Genomic DNA, 20,527 nt, shown 5'->3' on the forward strand with positions numbered 1-20,527 from the left:
CGACATGTGAAATTAAATTTTTTTGGAATTATAGAGCTAAATTACCATGAAAAAAGATATATATAAGAAAAGTTTAATTGATTGATAAAAATATTTGTAAGCATTGCTTGCTAGATGAATGTTTTCATTTTAAAAGGGAAAGGCAACCCTAACCACATTGTTGCTTTTATGAATAAAGTATCACTTACTGATATCGTAATTGACAGTCTTTAACTACAAAATTACCCGCCGCTAAGACAGTGGCCATTGGAGTTTAATTTATGACCTCACACCGTCTATTCCGGTTTATTTCATCAGCAGCACTGTAAACATGACAAGTCACGAACAGTTAAGTTTGGAGCCGTATACTCGGATTTGAGCCCGTTCTTTCGCAAGAAGAAATTGAGAAAAGAAGACGTTCAGTCGAGTCGCAGACCAGGCAGACGGTACACGTTCTTCATACAAATGTCTCGAACCTCAACTTATCATTACACAAATGATGGATCCATAATTTACGTAGTCTTTTCTTTTCAAATGACTTGGTTGAGTCGGGAATTTAAAAAAAATAACCTTTTTTCACATCTTCCCTTCGCATTAGTGTAATTAACTGCTTGCCAGGAAGGCATCAACCTATTTATTCGTAAGATCTACCACATACATATCTTTGATGATCACGCAGGTGCTTGGGTTCAGTCCCCCCCCCCCCCCCCCCCCCCCATTCCCTCCGAATAAGCTACATGAGTTGATTTAATTAATTTTTTGTTGAAAATATTTCTAATGCATGCAAGGTGAAGATAACGAACAGTGATCAATCTCATAACTCCTACAAGCAATACAAAATAGATAGTTGGGCAAACACGGACCCTGGACACACCAGAGGTGGGATCAGGTGCCTAGGAGGAGTAAGCATCCCTTGTTGACCGGTCACACCCGCCGTGAGCCCTATATCCTGATCAGGTAAACGGAGTTATCCGCAGTCAAATCAGTGTGCCAATAACGGCTTAACAATCGGTATGAAACACGTCAGACAGCATTTGACCCAATGCGAGGTTGTATTGACGAACTAGATCGTTATAACGACCATAGAATTTGGTCAACAACGTCTTGCATATCCATAAAGTCCAAAATAATTCAAAACAAGCCCTTTTTAAAAAAAAAAAAAATACCCTAGGCCACTGGTTATTATAAGTTCTGTTATAATAACCAGTGAGGGTTTCTTTAAAGGACTTATTTTGGACTTTATGGGTATGCAAGACATAATTGTATGACAAATCTTTATCATATGATTAATCCTATTATTTATCATGTAAAAATCTTTTGGGTTGCCTTTCCCTTTAATATATATACTGTAGATAAGGTCAATTTTAGGGGTGAATTAAATACGGTCTACGTTTGGTTTAATTTTGATGATATTTACATGATTACAGTACTGTATGTATATGCATATTCATGTAATAGGAATTAAATACTGCTCGGTATCAAAATGAACTACCATATCTAAATAAATTGTCATTGATAAGATTTTCATATCAACCGCCATTTTTCAAAACAACACCAGAGCAACAGTTGACAGTGAGTTGTTTTATTCACATTCAAGGCGTCTAGTCTCTGCGCATGCATAGGCATGATACCATCACTCTATTCGAGTCTTTCCAATCACACGTGACCATCAATATCGGCAGGACTATCAAAGTAGATTTCACTACGGTATTTAACATTTTAGTACGTTAAACATGGTGGTTACTAGTGTCTCCTTGAGACGTTTAAGACGGGCATTAATTGATACATCGTATGTTTCCAAATAACCACCGTATCAATCATGATCAATTTGTAGCACTAGAATCTTCTGACAACTGAATCCTCGCGTCTAGGAGGATAGATCCGCGAAATAAAGTTATAAGAGGTAGGTAAAGCAGCGACACAAGCTGATGTCACGGAATTCCCACTTTTCAATATGGAGTCCGTTCTGACTCTCGCCCACACATATCACAATATAAAAGCGGGGGGTAAGAGTCAGAGGAACATCGGATTAGTTTCCAAAGTATACAAAATCATATGCATTTTGTCTTTCTTATGCTTATGGTAACTGATTCTAATAGTTAGTTCACTGAAATATTGCGATGATTAGCCACAATACGGATTTAAATCTTAGCCCTGATTTCAAAAAATCTCGTTTATTAGTTGCATTCTACGACCTTAATCACAACACTCGTACAATCGGTCATTTGTAAAGTGTTGTTGCTATCGTCATTAACTAATTACATACGCCCGTCCTATAGAGGGCCGTTTTATGGTATGGTGCAGTGCATCTATGCCTCTGTCAGCATCTTGTGGGTCAAATTTAGGAACAGCACTTAAGAGGCTAGGATCACCAAATGCAGAGGACGTTTATAAGCTTATATCCTGTGTCCAGTCCTTTTCTATATTGAATAAAATATTTATATGGTAAATTAGGATTATCAAACTTGGTACATATGTTCCCAGAAGGGAAACCTATTGTTTTAAGGTCATTGGTCAAAGGTCAAACCTACATGGATATTTCTATAGGCACAAAAAAGATAGAAACAGTACTAATAAAACTAAGATTATCAAGATTTTATGTGTTTTTCATGGTCATACCTCCAAGGCCAAGGTTAAATTTATATATGGGCAATTCTATAACCACAAAACAAGATAGAAACAGTACTATTAAGCAATTAAACTTGATACATATCTAACCATCATAGATTTGAGTTTTCTTTTATTTGAGCAGTCAAAATTTGAGTAAAACCCCAAGTTTGGACTTAAAGTCTTTTCGAGAAATTCAGGCCAGGCGTATGTTACGGTGGGGTGCCTCAAGGAGATTTACTTGGGTCTCTTTTGTTCTTGGTATATGTGAATGACCTTAGTGTAAGTGTTGATCCTGAATGTAAGGTTTTATTGTATGTAGATAACACTGCGGTTTTATTCTCTCGTTGTAATACAAACATTATAGCTAAGAAGTTGTCATATAATATTATGTTAGAAAACTGTCGTAATTTGTTGGTAGACAACAATCTGTCACTTCACCTGGGATAAACTAAACGTATTTTGTTTAACGCAAGCTTAAATCTTTTAATTAATGGTAGTTCTTATTCCATAGAATGCAATGGTATTAAAATAGAATGTGAATCATGTGTCAAATACTCAGGAGTTTTTATTATTATTATTATCATTATTTGGATAATGTATTGTCTGAAGAACAAATTGTTGATGGTTTTATTAAAAAAAGCAAATCAACGCCTGAATTTTTTTTATGTAGGCACTAAACAGGCCTGTTTTTACTGATTTGGAAATCGCTTTAATCCAGTGTCATATTGACCATACATGTGCATCCTGATACGAAGGTGTGACAAGTAAGCTTAAGAGCATCAAAAGAAGGCTATGAGATTTATTTTAGATTTATCTCTCAGAAGTAGTATTAACGCTAAAAAAAAAAAAACTAAAAAAAACTGGAGAACTTTGATATTAGCAGTAGAGTAAAACAACTTCGACTTTTTCATGTCTTTAACATTTTATATTTTGCATGAAAAATGTCCAGATTATTAATTTTTTTTAAGAAAAAAACTGCTCAGTTATAATTATGTCTTTCAATTTGAATGTCAACCAGTAAGGTTAAAACACTTTTTAAAAACTCTGTATGTTTATCTAAAAAAATCCATGAGTTAGTCTGTCCTCCTTAACATATTTTGTAAATACTTTTTCACTACACTGAGTACATGTATGATGTGTATTTGTACATACGCTGACCTTATTCGTACTCTAATGTATGTTTATCTAATGTATGTTTATCTAATGTACCTCATGTACCATATATAATGTGGTTTGAGCGAATAAATGAACGTGAACTTTTATTATTTTTTTCTCAATAATCGCTCTTTTCGTTGTTATGTTAATTACAATATATTGTGTATGTCACTGTATAAGGTTAAAAGGACCCCATTGGAAATAAGCCATGTGGTTTTCATGGGTAATGCTTGATATAAGCAAAGACATTATACACCTGTTGTACTTCAAATATCAAGTACCTGGTTACGTCACCCATAACACATAAAGTATCGTGCAACTATTTTACTAGATGTTTTGTTTTAAATGTATGTCTGTGATATTTTTTCTGAATATTTGCTTATTCCTAAATAAATAAATAATTTTTTTTTAAAAAAGATAAAAATACAGGATTAATTTCCTGTGATTTCTCCTTTGATGAATTTGTGTTTGTTAATTCTTTATTGAATACCCTTACTTGAACGTCAAGAACTTAGAAAATGACAATGCTCAAGTGAGAGAATTAGCTTCATAGAGATTCTATGATTAAATATTTTGATATTTCTGCAGAAAATGTTTTGTTTTTATTTACATGTGCGTAATGCATGTTCGTCGATCCGTATCCACTAATTATTGTTATTTTATTCATTTATAAAGCGCAAAATTACATATAGTTTCTATGCGCTGTTGTACTGATTTTTAAGGGTTTTATTTTAATGCACAACAGAAGTTTAAAACGATTTTAACGTAATCTAAATGTAACGTAGCAATACTGTATAGTATTTACATACACTGATCATATACCTACAAACGACAAGAGTGGTAGTCCTTGATTGGTGGAGGAGGGGGCGTGCACGCGTAAAATTACACATTGGCAATTCTAAAAAAACACGATGAATAAATCCCAAGTATTGCCTACGAAAGACTCGTTCGGCTACCTTACGGATGGCAGGGAAGTAAACAGGTAAAAATAACCCTAAATATATGTAAACAGAGTCGTGGGAGATCAAATATTTTATGGAGGACGAGTGATGTCATAATTTGATATATTTGCAGGTACACTTTCTGTAACCTTAATGGCGTCACAGTGAGAATAATTGACCTTGGCTGTGTCATTACTGATATCCGGGTTCCTGACAAGGAAGGCGTGGTTCATGATATCAATCTTGGCTATGATTCTGTACAAGGTAACCAGTGTCCAACAACTTGTCAATCATTTTCTTTGTTTTTACTGAAAACTGATTTTGAATTATAAGCTAGATCATCCGATAAATTGCTGTTGTTACCAATAAAATCGTTTTTGATCAATTTTTGAAGGGACATAGAACGAATAAATAAACAAAACAATTTAGAACTTTGTCCCAGGATAGCATTGGAAACAGAAAAAATAATACTAGCATTGGAAACAGAAAAAATAATAATAGCAATTGCTACTCTATCGCAAGGAATTTGTCAAAATTAGGCTTCTCCATCATCGACTTCCCATATTTGTGTAGCTATGTTCCATTGTGGCATGTGTGTGGTGTTTGTGTCTCTCGGCTGGTTCGGTGCGTGGGAGCTTGTTCTGCGTATGATGATGATAATAATAATTAAAATTTGGTTTGTTTGTTTTTTACGTTGAACACTATGTGCAAAGATTAGAAATCAACGAAATAAAAAGTTAAGAAGATGTAGAAATTTGCATTAAAAACGGTCAAACTATGGCGTGTAAAACGTTGCTATATTCGATAATCTTATGATGTATGTTCAATATCTTGTGATGTATGTTCAATATCTTGTGATGTATGTTCGATAATCTTGTGATGTATGTTCAATATCTTGTGGTGTATGTTGATTTCTAGACGTTTCATCCCAAAATCAATCCGTCCTTTAGTCGATTCGTCCCATTACCGATTCGTCCCTAGACTATCCGTCCCCTAGTTAAGATCCGGCCCAGAAAAAATAATTACTATTTTTCCAAGTGCTATTCATCTGCGTATTTCATCTTCATGGTGTGTGTGCCGCTGATATCTTCTGTCATCAGGTAGTCATCTTTTAATATGCTCTATGGTATTTATGGCTTGATTGCAGACTAATTAACCTTGATCACATGTAATGTATATTAATCTTCTTGAGACTGTTTATCACAACAAATATCTCTTCTTTTAAAAGCAAGAAAAACATACTTTGCCAATTTAAGGTATTTGTTCCTCCATATTGAAATAAGCTTTCAGTATTTCCCAAAAAGAAGAGATGTTTTAATATTTGACAGCTTTTTCCAAGATCATTATATACATCACAATATTCGATAAAGTGGGCTTCATTTTCAATACAAAGAATATCTTTTGTTTTCAGACAAAATTTAAATACTCTGTCATTTCTTGGAATATTTCTATACCTGCCGCATTCTATTTCCAAATCATGAGCGATTCTTTGAACTTCTGGAGTTTAAAAAAAAACAAAAAAAAAACTTCTAATAGTTAAGTTACTGTTAACTCATAATTAATGATCAAAGGTTGTACAACAATGCAGTTATAAAAACCTTTCACTAAGGTGTTTTCACAATGATCAGTGGACCTGGGACACTCATGGGACACACATTTACATTGATTGCTGTACATAGTTGAATAACGATGTTTTTACAATAATTAATGAGCACACATTTTCATAACCATCGCACTTCAAACAAAAATTAGAAATACTAGTTAAAGGTTGTATAAACAATTTTATTTACACGTCTAACTTCGGCAGTTATCTAATTTTGATAACTATAACTGCAATATATATGCAAAAACTTCCCTTTTTCTTAAGTAATAATTATTTATTATATCTTTGATGAAAAAAAAATTGGAGGGGCTGGATCGACTAAGCAAAATGGGCCGAATAGACCATGGGACGGAACGACCTGCTACCGTGTATGATTTAACCCCCAGAGTTCTGGCACCTGAAGTATGGATACTACCACCACCACCACCACCACCACCCCCCCCCCTTTTAATAATTTCTTCTTTTTTGCGGTGATGATTTCTCTGGGTGGAATGTGTGTACCGGCAGAAGGCCAATCACTATAGCTTACAAAAAGCGTGAAACGATTATATAAATCGAAAGAGGGATGAGATAGGCAGGGAATCGACACATTTCGGAGAAATTATTGCCGCAAAAATATCAAAAAGGGGGGGGGGTAAGCAGTATCCATACTTCAGGTGCCTGGCCTTTGTCTAGGACAGATCATAAGAAGTCATACAGTGTTATGTTTAACATACTAGTGTATCATATTTTGCATCACCGGATACTTTTGTTATTTCCAACCAATGAAAATCGTCCTTACTTTAATAGTACGCTGTTGCATCATATTACCCATAATGCAATTATTGCACATACATCACAAGATATTGAATATACATCACAAGATTATCGAATATACATCACAAATATACATCACAAGATATTGAACATACATCACAAGATCATCGAATATACATCACAAGATATTGAATATACATCACAAGATATTGAACATACATCACAAGATATTGAATATACATCACAAGATTATCGAATATACATCACAAATATACATCACAAGATATTGAACATACATCACAAGATCATCGAATATACATCACAAGATATTGAATATACATCACAAGATATTGAACATACATCACAAGATATTGAATATACATCACAAGATATTGAACATACATCACAAGATATTGAATATACATCACAAGATATTGAACATATATCACAAGATATTGAATATACATCACAAGATATTGAATATACATCACAAGATATTGAATATACATCACAAGATATTGAACATACATCACAAGATATTGAATATACATCACAAGATATTGAACATACATCACAAGATATTGAATATACATCACAAGATATTGAACATACATCACAAGATATTGAATATACATCACAAGATATTGAACATATATCACAAGATATTGAATATACATCACAAGATATTGAACATATATCACAAGATATTGAATATACATCACAGGATATTGAACATACATCACAAGATATTGAACATACATCACAAGATTATCGAACATACATCACAAGATATTGAACACACATCACAAGATTATCGAATATAGCATCGTTATACACGCCATATCAAACAGGTTGCTGTTACAGGGGTTTCAACAGTCTCATTTTGCAAATTCTATTATCGTTTTAACGATCATTAGTTTGCCACGACAACCTGTCATTTGGTCAAGTGCTGTTGTCTGACGTGTTTCATACCTATTGTTAGGCCGTTATTACATAATCATTTTGACTACGGATTACTCTGTTTACCTGATCAAGATATTGGGCTCTCGGTGGGTGTAACCGGTCGACAGGGGATGCTTACCCCTCCTACAGATACCTGGTCCCACCTCTGGTGTATCCAGGGGTCCGTACACGTGTTTTTCCAACTCTTAATTTTATGAGATTGATCACTGCTAGTTATCTTCACTTTTTTCCAGGCTACGAAAAGAATCCGCTGAGTTTAGGCGCCATTTGTGGCAGAGTTGTTAATGTTATTTCCAATGGCAAGTTCTCTGTTGACGGCCAGGAATATCATGTGACCAAAAACTTTGGAAATCACTCCATTCATGGAGGAAAGAAATCATTTACACATGTATGTAAAATAAATATTTTGTCGAATTTCAATAATAAATCATCAAGCTGCCATCCTCGTGTTCGAAAACCTGGGGAAATTTCGAAAGGATTCGCTGGTTTTACTTCAGAGATTTCTTTCTTAAGATGTTTTTTGTTATGTCAAATGTTCTGACTTTTGATTCCTTGAAAACTATCTACCAAAATTACAATGAATTACATACTGGCTGACATCCCAATCATTTCATGAAAGCAACTCTGGAGTTCCTCAGTGGAAGGAGACAAAGTTATAATGAAGTACGTGAGCCCTGATGGAGAGGAGGGGTTTCCAGGGGAATTAACGACCATTGTATCGTATCAACTGACCAATGAGAATGAACTCAAGATTGAATACAGCGCCACCACCACCAAACCAACACCTGTCAATCTTACAAACCACGCCTACTTTAACTTAGCAGGTCACGTAAGTGAATTCAATTCTGAATACTAGTATGTAAACCATTCTTTAGGAGTACAATGTTTGAATAAATTGACTTAATGCAGATACAATTCTTTATGAAATAAACTAACTTGATATAGATACAGTTCTTTATGAAATAAACTGACTTAATGCAGATACAATTCTTTATGAAATAAACTAACTTGATATAGATACAGTTCTTTATGAAATAAACTAACTTAGTATAGATACAGTTCTTTATGAAATATTTTTTCACTATCTTCCCTATTTTACAGAATTACCCAAACCTTGACGATCACGTGTTACAAATCCTTGCCAACAAATACACACCTACTAAAGAGAGTGATATTTACATACCCTCTGGTAAATAACATTTCTCTCTCTCTCTCTCTCTCTCTCTCTCTCTCTCTCTCTCTCTCTCTCTCTCTCTCTCTCTCTCTCTCTCTTTCAGCTCTATTAAGAGCTTCTTCCTCGGTGTATGGTCCAGAAACTTGTGAAATTAGAACCTACATGTATGGTAATAAGCCGCAATATACTGTGAAATCAGAAATCCAGTGCAATATATTGTGAAAATAGAACCTATGGCAAAATTTTGTGAAATCAGAAATCCAGGGCAGTATACTGTGAAATCATGAACCCTGGACGATACACTGTCGGTTGAGGAACCCGGGGTTAAATACTGTCGAATGAGGAAGCCCGTTTTTGTACTTTCAGATTTTTTGCTATTTCAAGTGAACACGCATGTATATTTATGGATCAGCTATATGGCATAGCGATGGCTTCTTAACTTTATAAATTGGTTAATGCTATGAGAACATAATTTTTTTTGATCGGTCAATGCTATGAGAACATAAATTCATGGATCGGTTAATGCTTTGGGAACAAACATTTTTGAATCGGTCTGTGTTATGAGAACATAAATTCATGGATCAGTAAATACTTTTGGAACAGATTTTTGAATCGGTCTGTGTTATGGGAACATACATTCATGGACTGATTACTGATGTAAGGCCAGATATCTATTGATTGGTCTTTACTATAAAGAGTGCATTTTTAGCTTCAAGTATGATCGCATTTTGGGGATACATATAAATATTCTGACCAAAAAGTTTTGGAACTTTGATCCATTAGGAGTGATGGCGACCAGTAATTCTAGATACAGATATTTCCAAAACACGTGTTCGGGGAGAAAACGTTCCAGAAAAGGAGCTGTCGCTCTTTCTTGCTTCCTTCCCATTCTTATAATTACAAACATCTTTTTGAATATTTAAATTTAGGTGAAATCTGCGACGTGACTGGAACATTGTTTGACCTCCGAGAGCCAGTTAGACTGGGGGATAGACTCAGTGAGGTGCCCCGGGGGAAGGGGTACTTTAACAATTTCTGCGTCACAGATGCAGATGGAAGTATGAGACTAATTGCAAGGTAAGTCATTAACATGTCCGCTATCTGTGAGTAATCTATACATATTGTAATCTGCAGCATCCAAACAAAATGTCGTATCCAGGTATAAAATAGTACCGACGGTAAATAGTTTAAGCTGGGGGGGGGGGGGGGGGGCGTTGTGCTTCTTATTAATTCTTTATTGTATCCATACACCAATTCCATTCAGTTAACCGCCTGAGTAGTTAGCATCTTGTTTCTCTAGGCTGGACCATCCCCCGAGTGGCCGCCGTTTGGACGTGTACACTACGGAGCTGGGAGTTCAGTGCTATACCGGGGGAGACACAATCGACCACACCCAAGGAAAGGAGGGGGCGGTATACGAAAAATTCTGCTCCATCTGCCTGGAGACCCAGCACTATCCGGACAGCGTCAACCAGGTTGATCCTGAATTTACGTTTACGGAAGTCCTATCTTAATGTTTTGATTTCATTTATGATAATATGAATGGCACAATTGAAACATAAGTCATTGCACTGCATTGACAAAAGTGCCGAGGCATTATCTGAATTATGTACAGCTGAACAGAAAATATGCGTTCTATGATGTATTGATTGGTAGTTCGCTGTTTTGATACGTGTACGTTTATTGTTCTTATAGAAAAGTTTTCCCAACACTATCCTTCGACCTGGGGAACAATACACAAGCAAGACTGTGTACAGGTTTGGACTTCTGGAACAGTGAAACAGAAAACCTAGCAAATCAACGAATGGCGGGATGATATCTTGACACTTTTGTTGTATCAATTGTCATAAAGAAATGCTATTGCCATCGGGTATTCTAACATAGTGAATATATCTACTACTAAAACTGAATGGTACCACTCCCTACAAACGAGTGTTAATGGACACCAACTGTAGATATTGATCAACCTTGTTTTAGATTACAGGAATCGAATTATTATTTAGGGAGTATAACTTTCAAGTTTACAACGAACTGCTGAAATAATTTCACAGAAAATGCCATTGACTATACATACATGATCAATCAGTTTTAGGTGTTTTCGTTTATTATGAAGGTATTGTCGGCATATTTTGACACAATTGTTATTTTCTTCTCAAATAAAATCTACAGAACTACATACAATGTATATACATGTATGTCTATGTATTCCAAGGTCTGGGAGGGGTTTAAATCTGAAGAAAAAACTCACTCACCCCTCCGGAAAAAAAAAGTACGAGAAAGAATTTTTTTTTTAAAAAGTATTAATTTTTTTCCCTACAAAGGTACAAACCCATTGTTTATTCCCATTCTCATGGAAATTGGTAAATCACTGACCGTTTACAGATCGCCTCCTATTCTGTGTTTCTTATCGTGTTGCCTATAGAGCTCGCTTGCTTAGTGCTACTAGGCACGACCGTTAGAGAGAGCGCAGCAAACACAGAAATGTCCATTCATTTCAGGCCGGTAATCCTGTCCACTAAACAGATTGTTAAAGACAAACCTCAGTGTGAGATTAATTTAATCTCAAATGACCGTCATTGGTTTGACGTTTTAACATTTATAATCCCCATTGTTAATTCTGCTGATTTATATAACAGAGAATAGTCATGTTTAAAAACTGAACTTAATTTTTTTTTTTAAATGATGGAAAGCAATTAAAAAGTTAACAGGGGTATCAAAAACAGAAATGGGTAAGTGTTTCTTATCTATTTCATCCATTCATTTAGAATCTACGGTAATTGACCTAGATTAATGTACATAATGTACGAAGTAAATTCAATGATTGATATTCATCGATTTCAAAATCGATAGCTATGATATACACCTTTAGGTTTTTATTCATCTTGCACGTCTATGTTAAGTTCTTATACATACTAGTATATTCTTTTTATTCTGTTTTCGTCCAATGAGCTGGCCCGTCATTGTTCTAAGTCGTTCCCTAGTTAACACATTGAATAGCAAGCCAATATGCAGGTTGTAGTAAATACGTTTGTAGATTTAGTGTAGGGTTAGTACTAGCTTGTTTATCTATTTACTATCTTTAGCTATTCTATGTTTTAAAATTTTTTCGTTTGTCCTTAGGAGGAAGGGGGGGGGGAGGGGGATCCGAAAATTTAACAATTGTTCGTGTCGTTGGTCATTATATGATTACGCAGTGAGTGGACGGTTATAAAATGGATATATACCTTGAATTTAAACATAGATATTATTCCGAAATAACAGTATTGTTCAATAGAAAACAAGTATTTGAGAGAAACGTCTTAATTATTTTTAATCATAGGGAATTATTAGTTAAATTTAGAAACCAAGGTGTTAAGTTGTTTACGAAGTCGCTCTGGACTTGATATGAAAACAAATATGTGCCCAATGTATTTAATAATCCCTCGACATTTAATTTGTATGGAACTACTTCTTTCGTACAGCATCGATTGAAATTCTCTTCCCGAAACTTTATTTCTACTTGCAGGTTATTATCTCCACTTGACGTCACTTGCCACAAACACCCCCACCCCCACCCCCACCCCAATGATGAAAATGACAACTAAGTTTATGTTATTACAAGTAAAATGAATACAATTTACCGTATAGAATGTAATTTATTCCCATGATTTCTCATTTAAATTCGGTCCAAAACAGTGGGGGGGGGGGGGGGATATATTTACATTGGGAAGGATATTATATATCATAGAAAATATATTTATTTTCAGGAAATTTTATATTTGTACTCATTACAACCAAACGAAACCAAAGACTCCATGCATCAATTCTCTCTCTCTCTCTCTCTCTCTCTCTGTGTGTGTGTGTGTGTGTGTGTGTGTGTGTGTGTGTGTGTGTGTGTGTGTGTGTGTGTTTATCATCTGTCCTTAACATAAGAAACAGACTACCTATGTACTTGTAAGTTAGAATTAAGTAAAATGGCGATAATGTCATATTCATCTGATTTCTACGATATTTACAGCAAATATTAAGAATTTCGAAATATCGGAATACATGTAAAATATTTCTGTTACATATATGGAACTTGTATGCGTTGTATTTTTTTTTTTTTTAATTTCTTATTAGCTCCAGCAGAGAAGAATGAGTATGAGTTGGCACGTGACTACGGTCTTGACATCAGTATGCCGGAAGCGAACTTTGCAGTGGCTTCCGCTGCACAGAAGGAGTATCAGAAACAATGCAGCTTCCTGTATAGAGATTTTACGAAAAACATGAACTCCCACATAAAGCAAGAGCAAAAACTTAGACTAGAACTCCGAAACTTAAAAAAAGAAAAAATTCTAAACAGCCAATACTCATTGTACCGTACGGACGGCAAAGATTTGTTTTCCACCGCCAAAGCGAAGAGAGAGCTGCTGCTTAAGAATAACGAATTATCCAGCTCTTTCTTTGAAGATTTATGTTTTAATCCATGGGGTCTTGATTCCATCATAGACGAAGATTTAATTCCTCCTACAACTTCCCCGGATCAGGTGAACGAAGGAGAATTCCAAACGGAACCTTGGAATAAGGGAAGCCTCGAAACAGAACCTCAGTATGACACCGAAAACTTCCCGCCTAAATCTGAAGTAGAGCACCTCCAACAACCGTCTCTAGCGATCAAGCTAGACGCTAAGAATGTCAATACTCCCGTTGCTAAAGTAGAACATCTTTTGCAATCCCAGTCTCATTCACTTTCTGTACCACCTAAATCGTCAGACCCCCTAAATCTGACACAAAGGAGCCTCCCTGTCAAACTACCTGATGCCTCCAAACCGGAAATCGATATAAATGAGCAAGATACAGACACAGCAGAAAGTGCATGTGATGGTGAAGTGGACATTCAGACGGAGAGGACACGGGCCAGGAGTATCGTCATTGACAGAAATAAATTTATAGAGCTTCAGAGAGGAGATGTCAATGTCAAGCTTAGAAATAAGAATGGGGCATTCCTCGTGAAACCCGTCAAACTCAGCTACGACCCAACGGGAGTTGATGCCGTCTTTGCTGCCAAAGATCCATCAAAAGAACGAATAGCATTAGTTCGACAGAACACAAATTGGAAATCTCCAACAGTGTCAGCCGAGCTTAAGATTAACAATAGAATAGCCATCCAAAAATCGCTTGTAGGAAAAGCGGCGAAAAAGACCACAGTAGCCGAAATCTTCAACAGTGCTAGGGACAGGAAAACGCGCCATTTCAGAATAATATCAAATTCTTACAAAAACGAAGAAAATGGCGATGAGTCAAGCAGAGACAACAAAACGCAAATGAGGCCAGCATCTTCTCCTATAGTAAAATTCCCAAGTACTTCTGAAAAGGTAATGAGAAAAACTAACGTTCTTAAAAGCAGAAAAGCAGAGGGGGGACCACCTGTTATTATCCATGGAGCATTTACGGAGAAGGTTTCTAAGAAGCAGGTTCCTATCGTGTCCCGAGAAAACAGCTGGAATGATTCTTCTGCAGCACCACACATGAAAGACAATCTCTCCAGCTCAGTGAACAAGAGGAATTGTGATTCTGTGAACTCCGTGGCGCGACCTGCCTCACAGGGCTCCATGGAAAGTCATAACGTGTTAAATACTTCCGGTTGTCATAGAGTGACCTTTGCAAGACGAGGTTCACATGACTTATCTTCACAGCTAAACAGATCTGCCTCCTCTATGTCAATGAGAGAGGGTAATGTACAGTTCATGATGAGTGATTCCGACATGAACAACATGCTTCAGAGGTTGATTGCAGGAAAAGGGGAAAGGGGGGATTATAGTACAGAGCAAACGAAGGAGAACATGCCGGATGTACAGGGTACAATCAAAGCAATGACGTTCATCAAACGCTTGAGTAGAATGTCGAGCCGAAACAAAAGGAACACTCCATCAGATATCGCCTCTAGCATAGGAACTTTCCCCAGGCGTGTCGCCAGTCGTCAAGACACCAATCAACTCATTAAGGATGCAAAACAAAAGGACAGTGAATATAATGATACAATGAACTCCATGAGGCGCAGGGTGGCGTTAGGGGCTTCGAGATCCAGAAGTGGCCTGAAATAATCATACAGTCAGGTTCATGCCAATCGATTGTAGAGACAGCAATTGGCACCATGATGTGTTTGAATATTTATGACGTCACCATCAGGGTTTATGATCTCAATCATTCACTGCTACTGTCTTTTCATTCCTTGTTATTTTAGAATATGAATAGATTAAAGAGGATTTGCTTTACGGTTTTTTTTTTTTTTAATTCTTACTGCTTGCTCAAGTTTAGTCTAAATTTAGGAGATTGATTGATTGAATATTGTTTAAACGTCCTGCTTGAAAATTTTTTCCTCATATGGAGACGTCATCATTGCCGGTGAAAGGCTGTATAATTTAGGTCTATCCTCGGAGCTTACAGCCTTTGAACATTGAGGAATCTTTATCGTGCCACACCTGTTGTGACATGGGGCCTCGATTTTGCGGTTTCATCCTATAGACCGCCCTATTTAGTCGCTTCTTACGACAATCAAGGGGTACTGGGGACCTATTCTAGCCCGGATTTCCATGGGACATGATGAAAGTGAGTGGAAATTACTATTAGTAGACATAATAGACACCATTTGGATGATCCATGGATAATTCTCATTATTAGAATACTAACTATATATATACATGTAGTTTGTTTCGTTTGTTTGCTTTAAGTCCCTTTGATAATTTTTCACTCATATAGAGGCGCTACCATCTGTAGATGGCACGCGTGGCGTTCCGTGTCGCGACAGGTAGGGTTTTCTATAGTTCCAACGCTTGCCGCGACATGGAACATCATCAGCTCTCACTTGTGAATGCTCAGAGTTTAACACACGAGCAGTCATTATCTATTTTCACACCTTAGATTTAACGCGTCTCGGTATGAGCGGGGCCCTGACGCACGACCTTCCGGTCACAAAGCAAACGCCCTCACCACTGAGCCTCGCGATCGTTTAAACTATGAATTTAAAGCGCATCAGGGGAAAATTAAAGCACTGTTAATATATATAAGAAGATGAATAATTCACTCGATTAGATAAACGTGAAGTTGAGATATTGATGTAGAAAATAGTTAACCATTTACCAGTATATTATGTGAATTGGTGTGCTTTATCTCAGTATGCCCAAAAACTGAGATATATACAGTGTATATACACTGCACATTGTTGAAATCTTCGAAATTGGTTTCTATAATTTTAAGTATACATTGTTGTCAACATCTAAATTGATACAGGGATTCATTCCAAATCTTGTGTTGTCAAGGCATCTCTAGACGAGAATTTATACCGTCACAAACATGGACATTGCCATAAGGTAACCTTAGTTTGTCAAATCCTTAATTGGATTCTAAAATGTCTCTTTACGCACTTCTATAACACATGGCCCTGTACACAAGAACTAATGACTGCATTCGTACAAAGGGGAGATTACCATTGGTTGCAGCTTTGCACATTTAATCTTTAATCCCAATAATCCATATAAACTATAAGTGCCCCCGACAGTGTGCATTGTATGTATTAATTCTTTTGTTTGTGCCAAATGAAATAAATATGGGTTGCAATTGCTAGTATAGAGAACTGCTGCCATGGGTAAGGTTCTGTTACATTGTTCAATTTGTTTTATCATTTGTATTGTACAAAGCTGGAGATGTGATTACAAGTATATCATAATATATTACAATTTAGAAGTCAAATCTTCGTTTATCCTAAGAGCTGTGTATACTTGAAAGTGAGTGCATGTGTATAGATTTAATTTCCTCAGGAGTCTGGCTTCATGGCCATAAACTGCAAACAGATTTACGTCAAATTTTCATATTGATCTCATCCATATTATATTAAATATTTTGAAATCGAGAAACTAAATTTATTTTGAAATTAGATTTTGATATGATTCAAAATATAAATTAAAGTATTTTGTGTAATTTTAAGAACCCAAGTGTATATACAAAATTTCATTTCTATTCTCAGTTTATGGTTATGGAGCCTGGTCACATAAGAAATGTTAGAATCCCCGTACCTTTTGTACATTCTGATGACGAACAATATACATGTACAATGTACTTGCTGTATACAAGATAGGTGTATACAAAAAGACCATAATTCAGACACTTCAAATATTCATCAAAATACGATCACGCAAGAGAATTGTTGAAAAAATGTGAAATTTGAGTGACAGTTTTGTCATTGATTTGTTGATTCTAGGGCTTCGCGCCACATATTCCACATCAAATGAGTGTTCTCTATAAAGATGTTGTTGATCTAAATTTTTAAAACTGTAAAAGAGACCCAGAAACCAAAATATTAAGATTTGCACTTTAGAAAAAAAGTAATAAATCATTTAGTGACCACTAATTAGTATATGGAAATCCCATTTTGCGACTGTCCAGTGGTTAAAACTATGGCTTCTAGTCTGATGAAAACATTTTCAAAACATTGACTATTATTTGAATGCAAGGTGAAGATAACAAACAGTGATCAATCTCATAACTCCTATAAGCAATACAAAATAGATAGTTGGGCAAACACGGACCCCTGGACACACCAGAGGTGGGATCAGGTGCCTAGGAGGAGTAAGCATCCCCTGTTGACCGATCACACCCGCCGTGAGCCCTAGTATTAATGTATGATTTTTTTTTTACTTTTGTGGAAAGAATTATTTCGCTACGATGAAGTGTCGTCTTCGTTCACTCGATTCCTGCAATAATTTTTCATTAAAGACCCATCTTTTCTGTACAAATACTTCACATGCCCAGTATTTCTTTAAAATAGTGATTTAAAAATTGCAATTACTCGAATTTCTGTACTAAAACAGATTCAAATATTTACAGCTCCAACAGAGAAAGATTCTTATGACTTGGCTCGGAACTATGGATTGGATATATCGATGCCGGATGTCAACCTCGCTGTGTCAACAGCAGCACAGAAAGTCTACGCCAAACAGTGCAACATCCTGTATAAGGAATTTCAAAAGACATTAACCTCTCTAATCAAAGAGGAACAGGTTGTCCGGCGAGATTTGAGAAAGCTGAAAAAGGATAAAGCAGTTAACAGTCGATATTCTCTCTACAGGACGGAGGGGGCCGATCTTTTCTCCAAAGCAAGCCAAAAAAGGAAGACGTTCAGGGAGAATAACTTGGCCACCATATCTCCGCTATTGGATGACTGTTTCGAATTCACACCATATGGGGTCGACTCTGTGATCGCAGAGGAGGAGGAGGGGGAATCAGATGATCGTCCCAAAACTGCCCCAGGTAATAAATCGCTGTCACCGGAGATGAAACCTGTGGATGGCGAGGTGGATTCGGTATTTGAAGCAAACAGACCTAAAACGGCTGGTTTTCCGTTAGCTACGACCTCCAACACAAAAGAAGCTAAAACGACTTCCAAGACGGAAGGAAAATCTATTATGAAACAATCTGATCGAAAATTTTCTGAGTCAGGCCAGAAAGATCATAGAGGCAGTGATCAAAAAAGTATAGAAATTGATTCTAAAGAGATCAATCTGCCCGAGCAAAAAATCGCACAAATTGACAGACTTTTAAAATCTGCCAGTCAAGTGAGGTCTCTGCCCATTGACCATGAAATGACGTCACTCCCAGACCTAAAATCTGAGGAAAGTGACAATGAGGATGGAGAAGTTGACGTGCAGACAGAAAGAACAAGAGCGAGAAAAATCACCATCAAAGCGGATAAATTCCTTGAACTAGAAAAGGGCAATACCACTGTGAAATTAAAGGACAAGGATGGCGAGTTTATCTTGAAACCACTCAACATTAACTACGAACCAGATGAAGTTGAAGCTGTGTTCTTTGCAAAGGATCCTACGCGTGAGAAAATGGCTTTGGTTCGACAGAAAACTAACTGGAGTTCTCAAACAGTTTCGGCGGATCTCAAAGTCAACAACAGAATAGCAATTCAAAAATCGCTTATGGGTATGAGTTCAAAGAAAACCACTGTCGCTGAAATTTTCAATAATGCAAGAGATAGAAGAACTCGACATTTTAGGATCATGCTTAAAAATCCTTTGATAAACGCCGAGAACGAGGAGGCTACTAAAGAAAGGAAGAAGTCGATAATATCAGTCCCCCCGGGTATGTCCAAATGGAAATCGCTTGCAGCTGCTACTAAAGTGTCAATGTCTAACAAATCAAACGAAAAATCAACAGCGTCCACCGCCGTTCATCTTTACAAGCACCAGAAGAAACTAGCGTCTAAGCAGGAACCTGAACCAACCACAAATGTTAATAGAACGGGGAAAACAAGATCCCAAAGAATGTCGGATTCTGACGTTTCCTCTAAAGGTGTCGGTTCTCCCACAAAACCCCAACTTCGTGTAACCATAACTTCACCTAGCGGTGCAGATAAAAATGTGCCACTGAGTGCCAAAAACATTTCGAAAAATGGCGATGATCATTCTGAGCTTTTTCACAGAGTTAAACATACCCCAAAAGCGCAAGATAGTAAGTTCTTGAATCGTTCTACGACATCTTTTGGCTCTCGTGAAGAAATACCGATGCATCTGTCGGACAGGGACATGACAGATATGATACGGAGGATGGTGGAGGGGGGTAGTGATTGTCGAAGTGAAGCCCCAGATACCAAGAGGAAGAAAGGTGGCGGTCGTATGCAGAAGACCTCCCCTAGTGTAGATAACATTTCTGACACGGAATCCATCTACTTTGGCAATGTCAAACGTCTCCTGTCCAGCAATCAAGCGAGACAAATTATCAAAGACCTAAAGAGACGGGACCAAGAATATGATGATGCGATGCTCAACATGAGGAGAAGGGTCGCAATAGGTGCACAAGGTCATAATACCATGAGACGACCCAACAGCGTCGCAGCTTTCAGATAACCACAACTGTTAGTCTACACACACTATACATTGAAATTAGGAAGTAGATTTAAAGCAATGACTTCGGTGTTGTGGTTCCACTGGCGGTGACAAGTGCTTTCAGTCATTCGCACTATCTTCAAAATTACTCTATTCCTTTGTATACAATTCAGTTAAGTAGCAATTAAAAAAAAGTAATTATCCACAAAACTGTTTCGCTAGATGGTTTCTTTGGGATATTTAAAAACGACTCTGAACATAATTTTTGGGGGAAATGAGTTCAGATACATGAAGTGAAATTACCTTTGATAGATTACCTTTAGATGTTTGATTAATGGTGTTCTGGTTTTACGGTCTAGTATTGATGGTTCCCTTAAATTGTTGTATGCATAAAACGCATAATTCAAAATAAAGAGTCTTGGTGCCTTCAATATAGTATGGAATCTTTCTTCCAAGTTTATGGGCCTTCGCTTTCTAAATAATTGTTTGGTAAAAG

The 20,527-nt window shown here is 36.6% G+C and overlaps 3 protein-coding genes across 3 annotated transcripts; all 3 read left to right on the forward strand.

Moving 5' to 3' along the window:
* Positions 1 to 4,561: 4,561 nt before the first annotated feature.
* On the forward strand, positions 4,562 to 11,366 carry LOC125652559 (galactose mutarotase-like). Its single transcript, XM_048881869.2, has 8 exons — positions 4,562 to 4,726; positions 4,819 to 4,949; positions 8,241 to 8,395; positions 8,627 to 8,836; positions 9,109 to 9,196; positions 10,111 to 10,258; positions 10,482 to 10,656; positions 10,877 to 11,366. The coding sequence occupies exons 1-8, from the start codon at positions 4,656 to 4,658 to the stop codon at positions 10,958 to 10,960; spliced, it is 1,062 nt and encodes a 353-aa protein (XP_048737826.1). The 5' UTR covers positions 4,562 to 4,655; the 3' UTR covers positions 10,961 to 11,366.
* Positions 11,367 to 13,070: 1,704 nt separating this feature from the next.
* On the forward strand, positions 13,071 to 15,422 carry LOC125651453 (uncharacterized). Its single transcript, XM_048880052.2, has one exon. The coding sequence runs from the start codon at positions 13,246 to 13,248 to the stop codon at positions 15,244 to 15,246; it is 2,001 nt and encodes a 666-aa protein (XP_048736009.2). The 5' UTR covers positions 13,071 to 13,245; the 3' UTR covers positions 15,247 to 15,422.
* A 313-nt stretch (positions 15,423 to 15,735) lies between these two features.
* Positions 15,736 to 20,052, forward strand: LOC125649597 (uncharacterized). Its single transcript, XM_048877240.2, has 2 exons — positions 15,736 to 15,751; positions 18,026 to 20,052. Exons 1-2 carry the CDS (start codon positions 15,736 to 15,738, stop codon positions 20,050 to 20,052), a joined length of 2,043 nt encoding a protein of 680 aa, XP_048733197.2.
* The last annotated feature ends 475 nt before the right edge of the window (positions 20,053 to 20,527 follow it).

Source organism: Ostrea edulis, chromosome 5 (genome assembly GCF_947568905.1).
Source record: "Ostrea edulis chromosome 5, xbOstEdul1.1, whole genome shotgun sequence".
Lineage (NCBI taxonomy): Eukaryota > Metazoa > Mollusca > Bivalvia > Ostreida > Ostreidae > Ostrea > Ostrea edulis.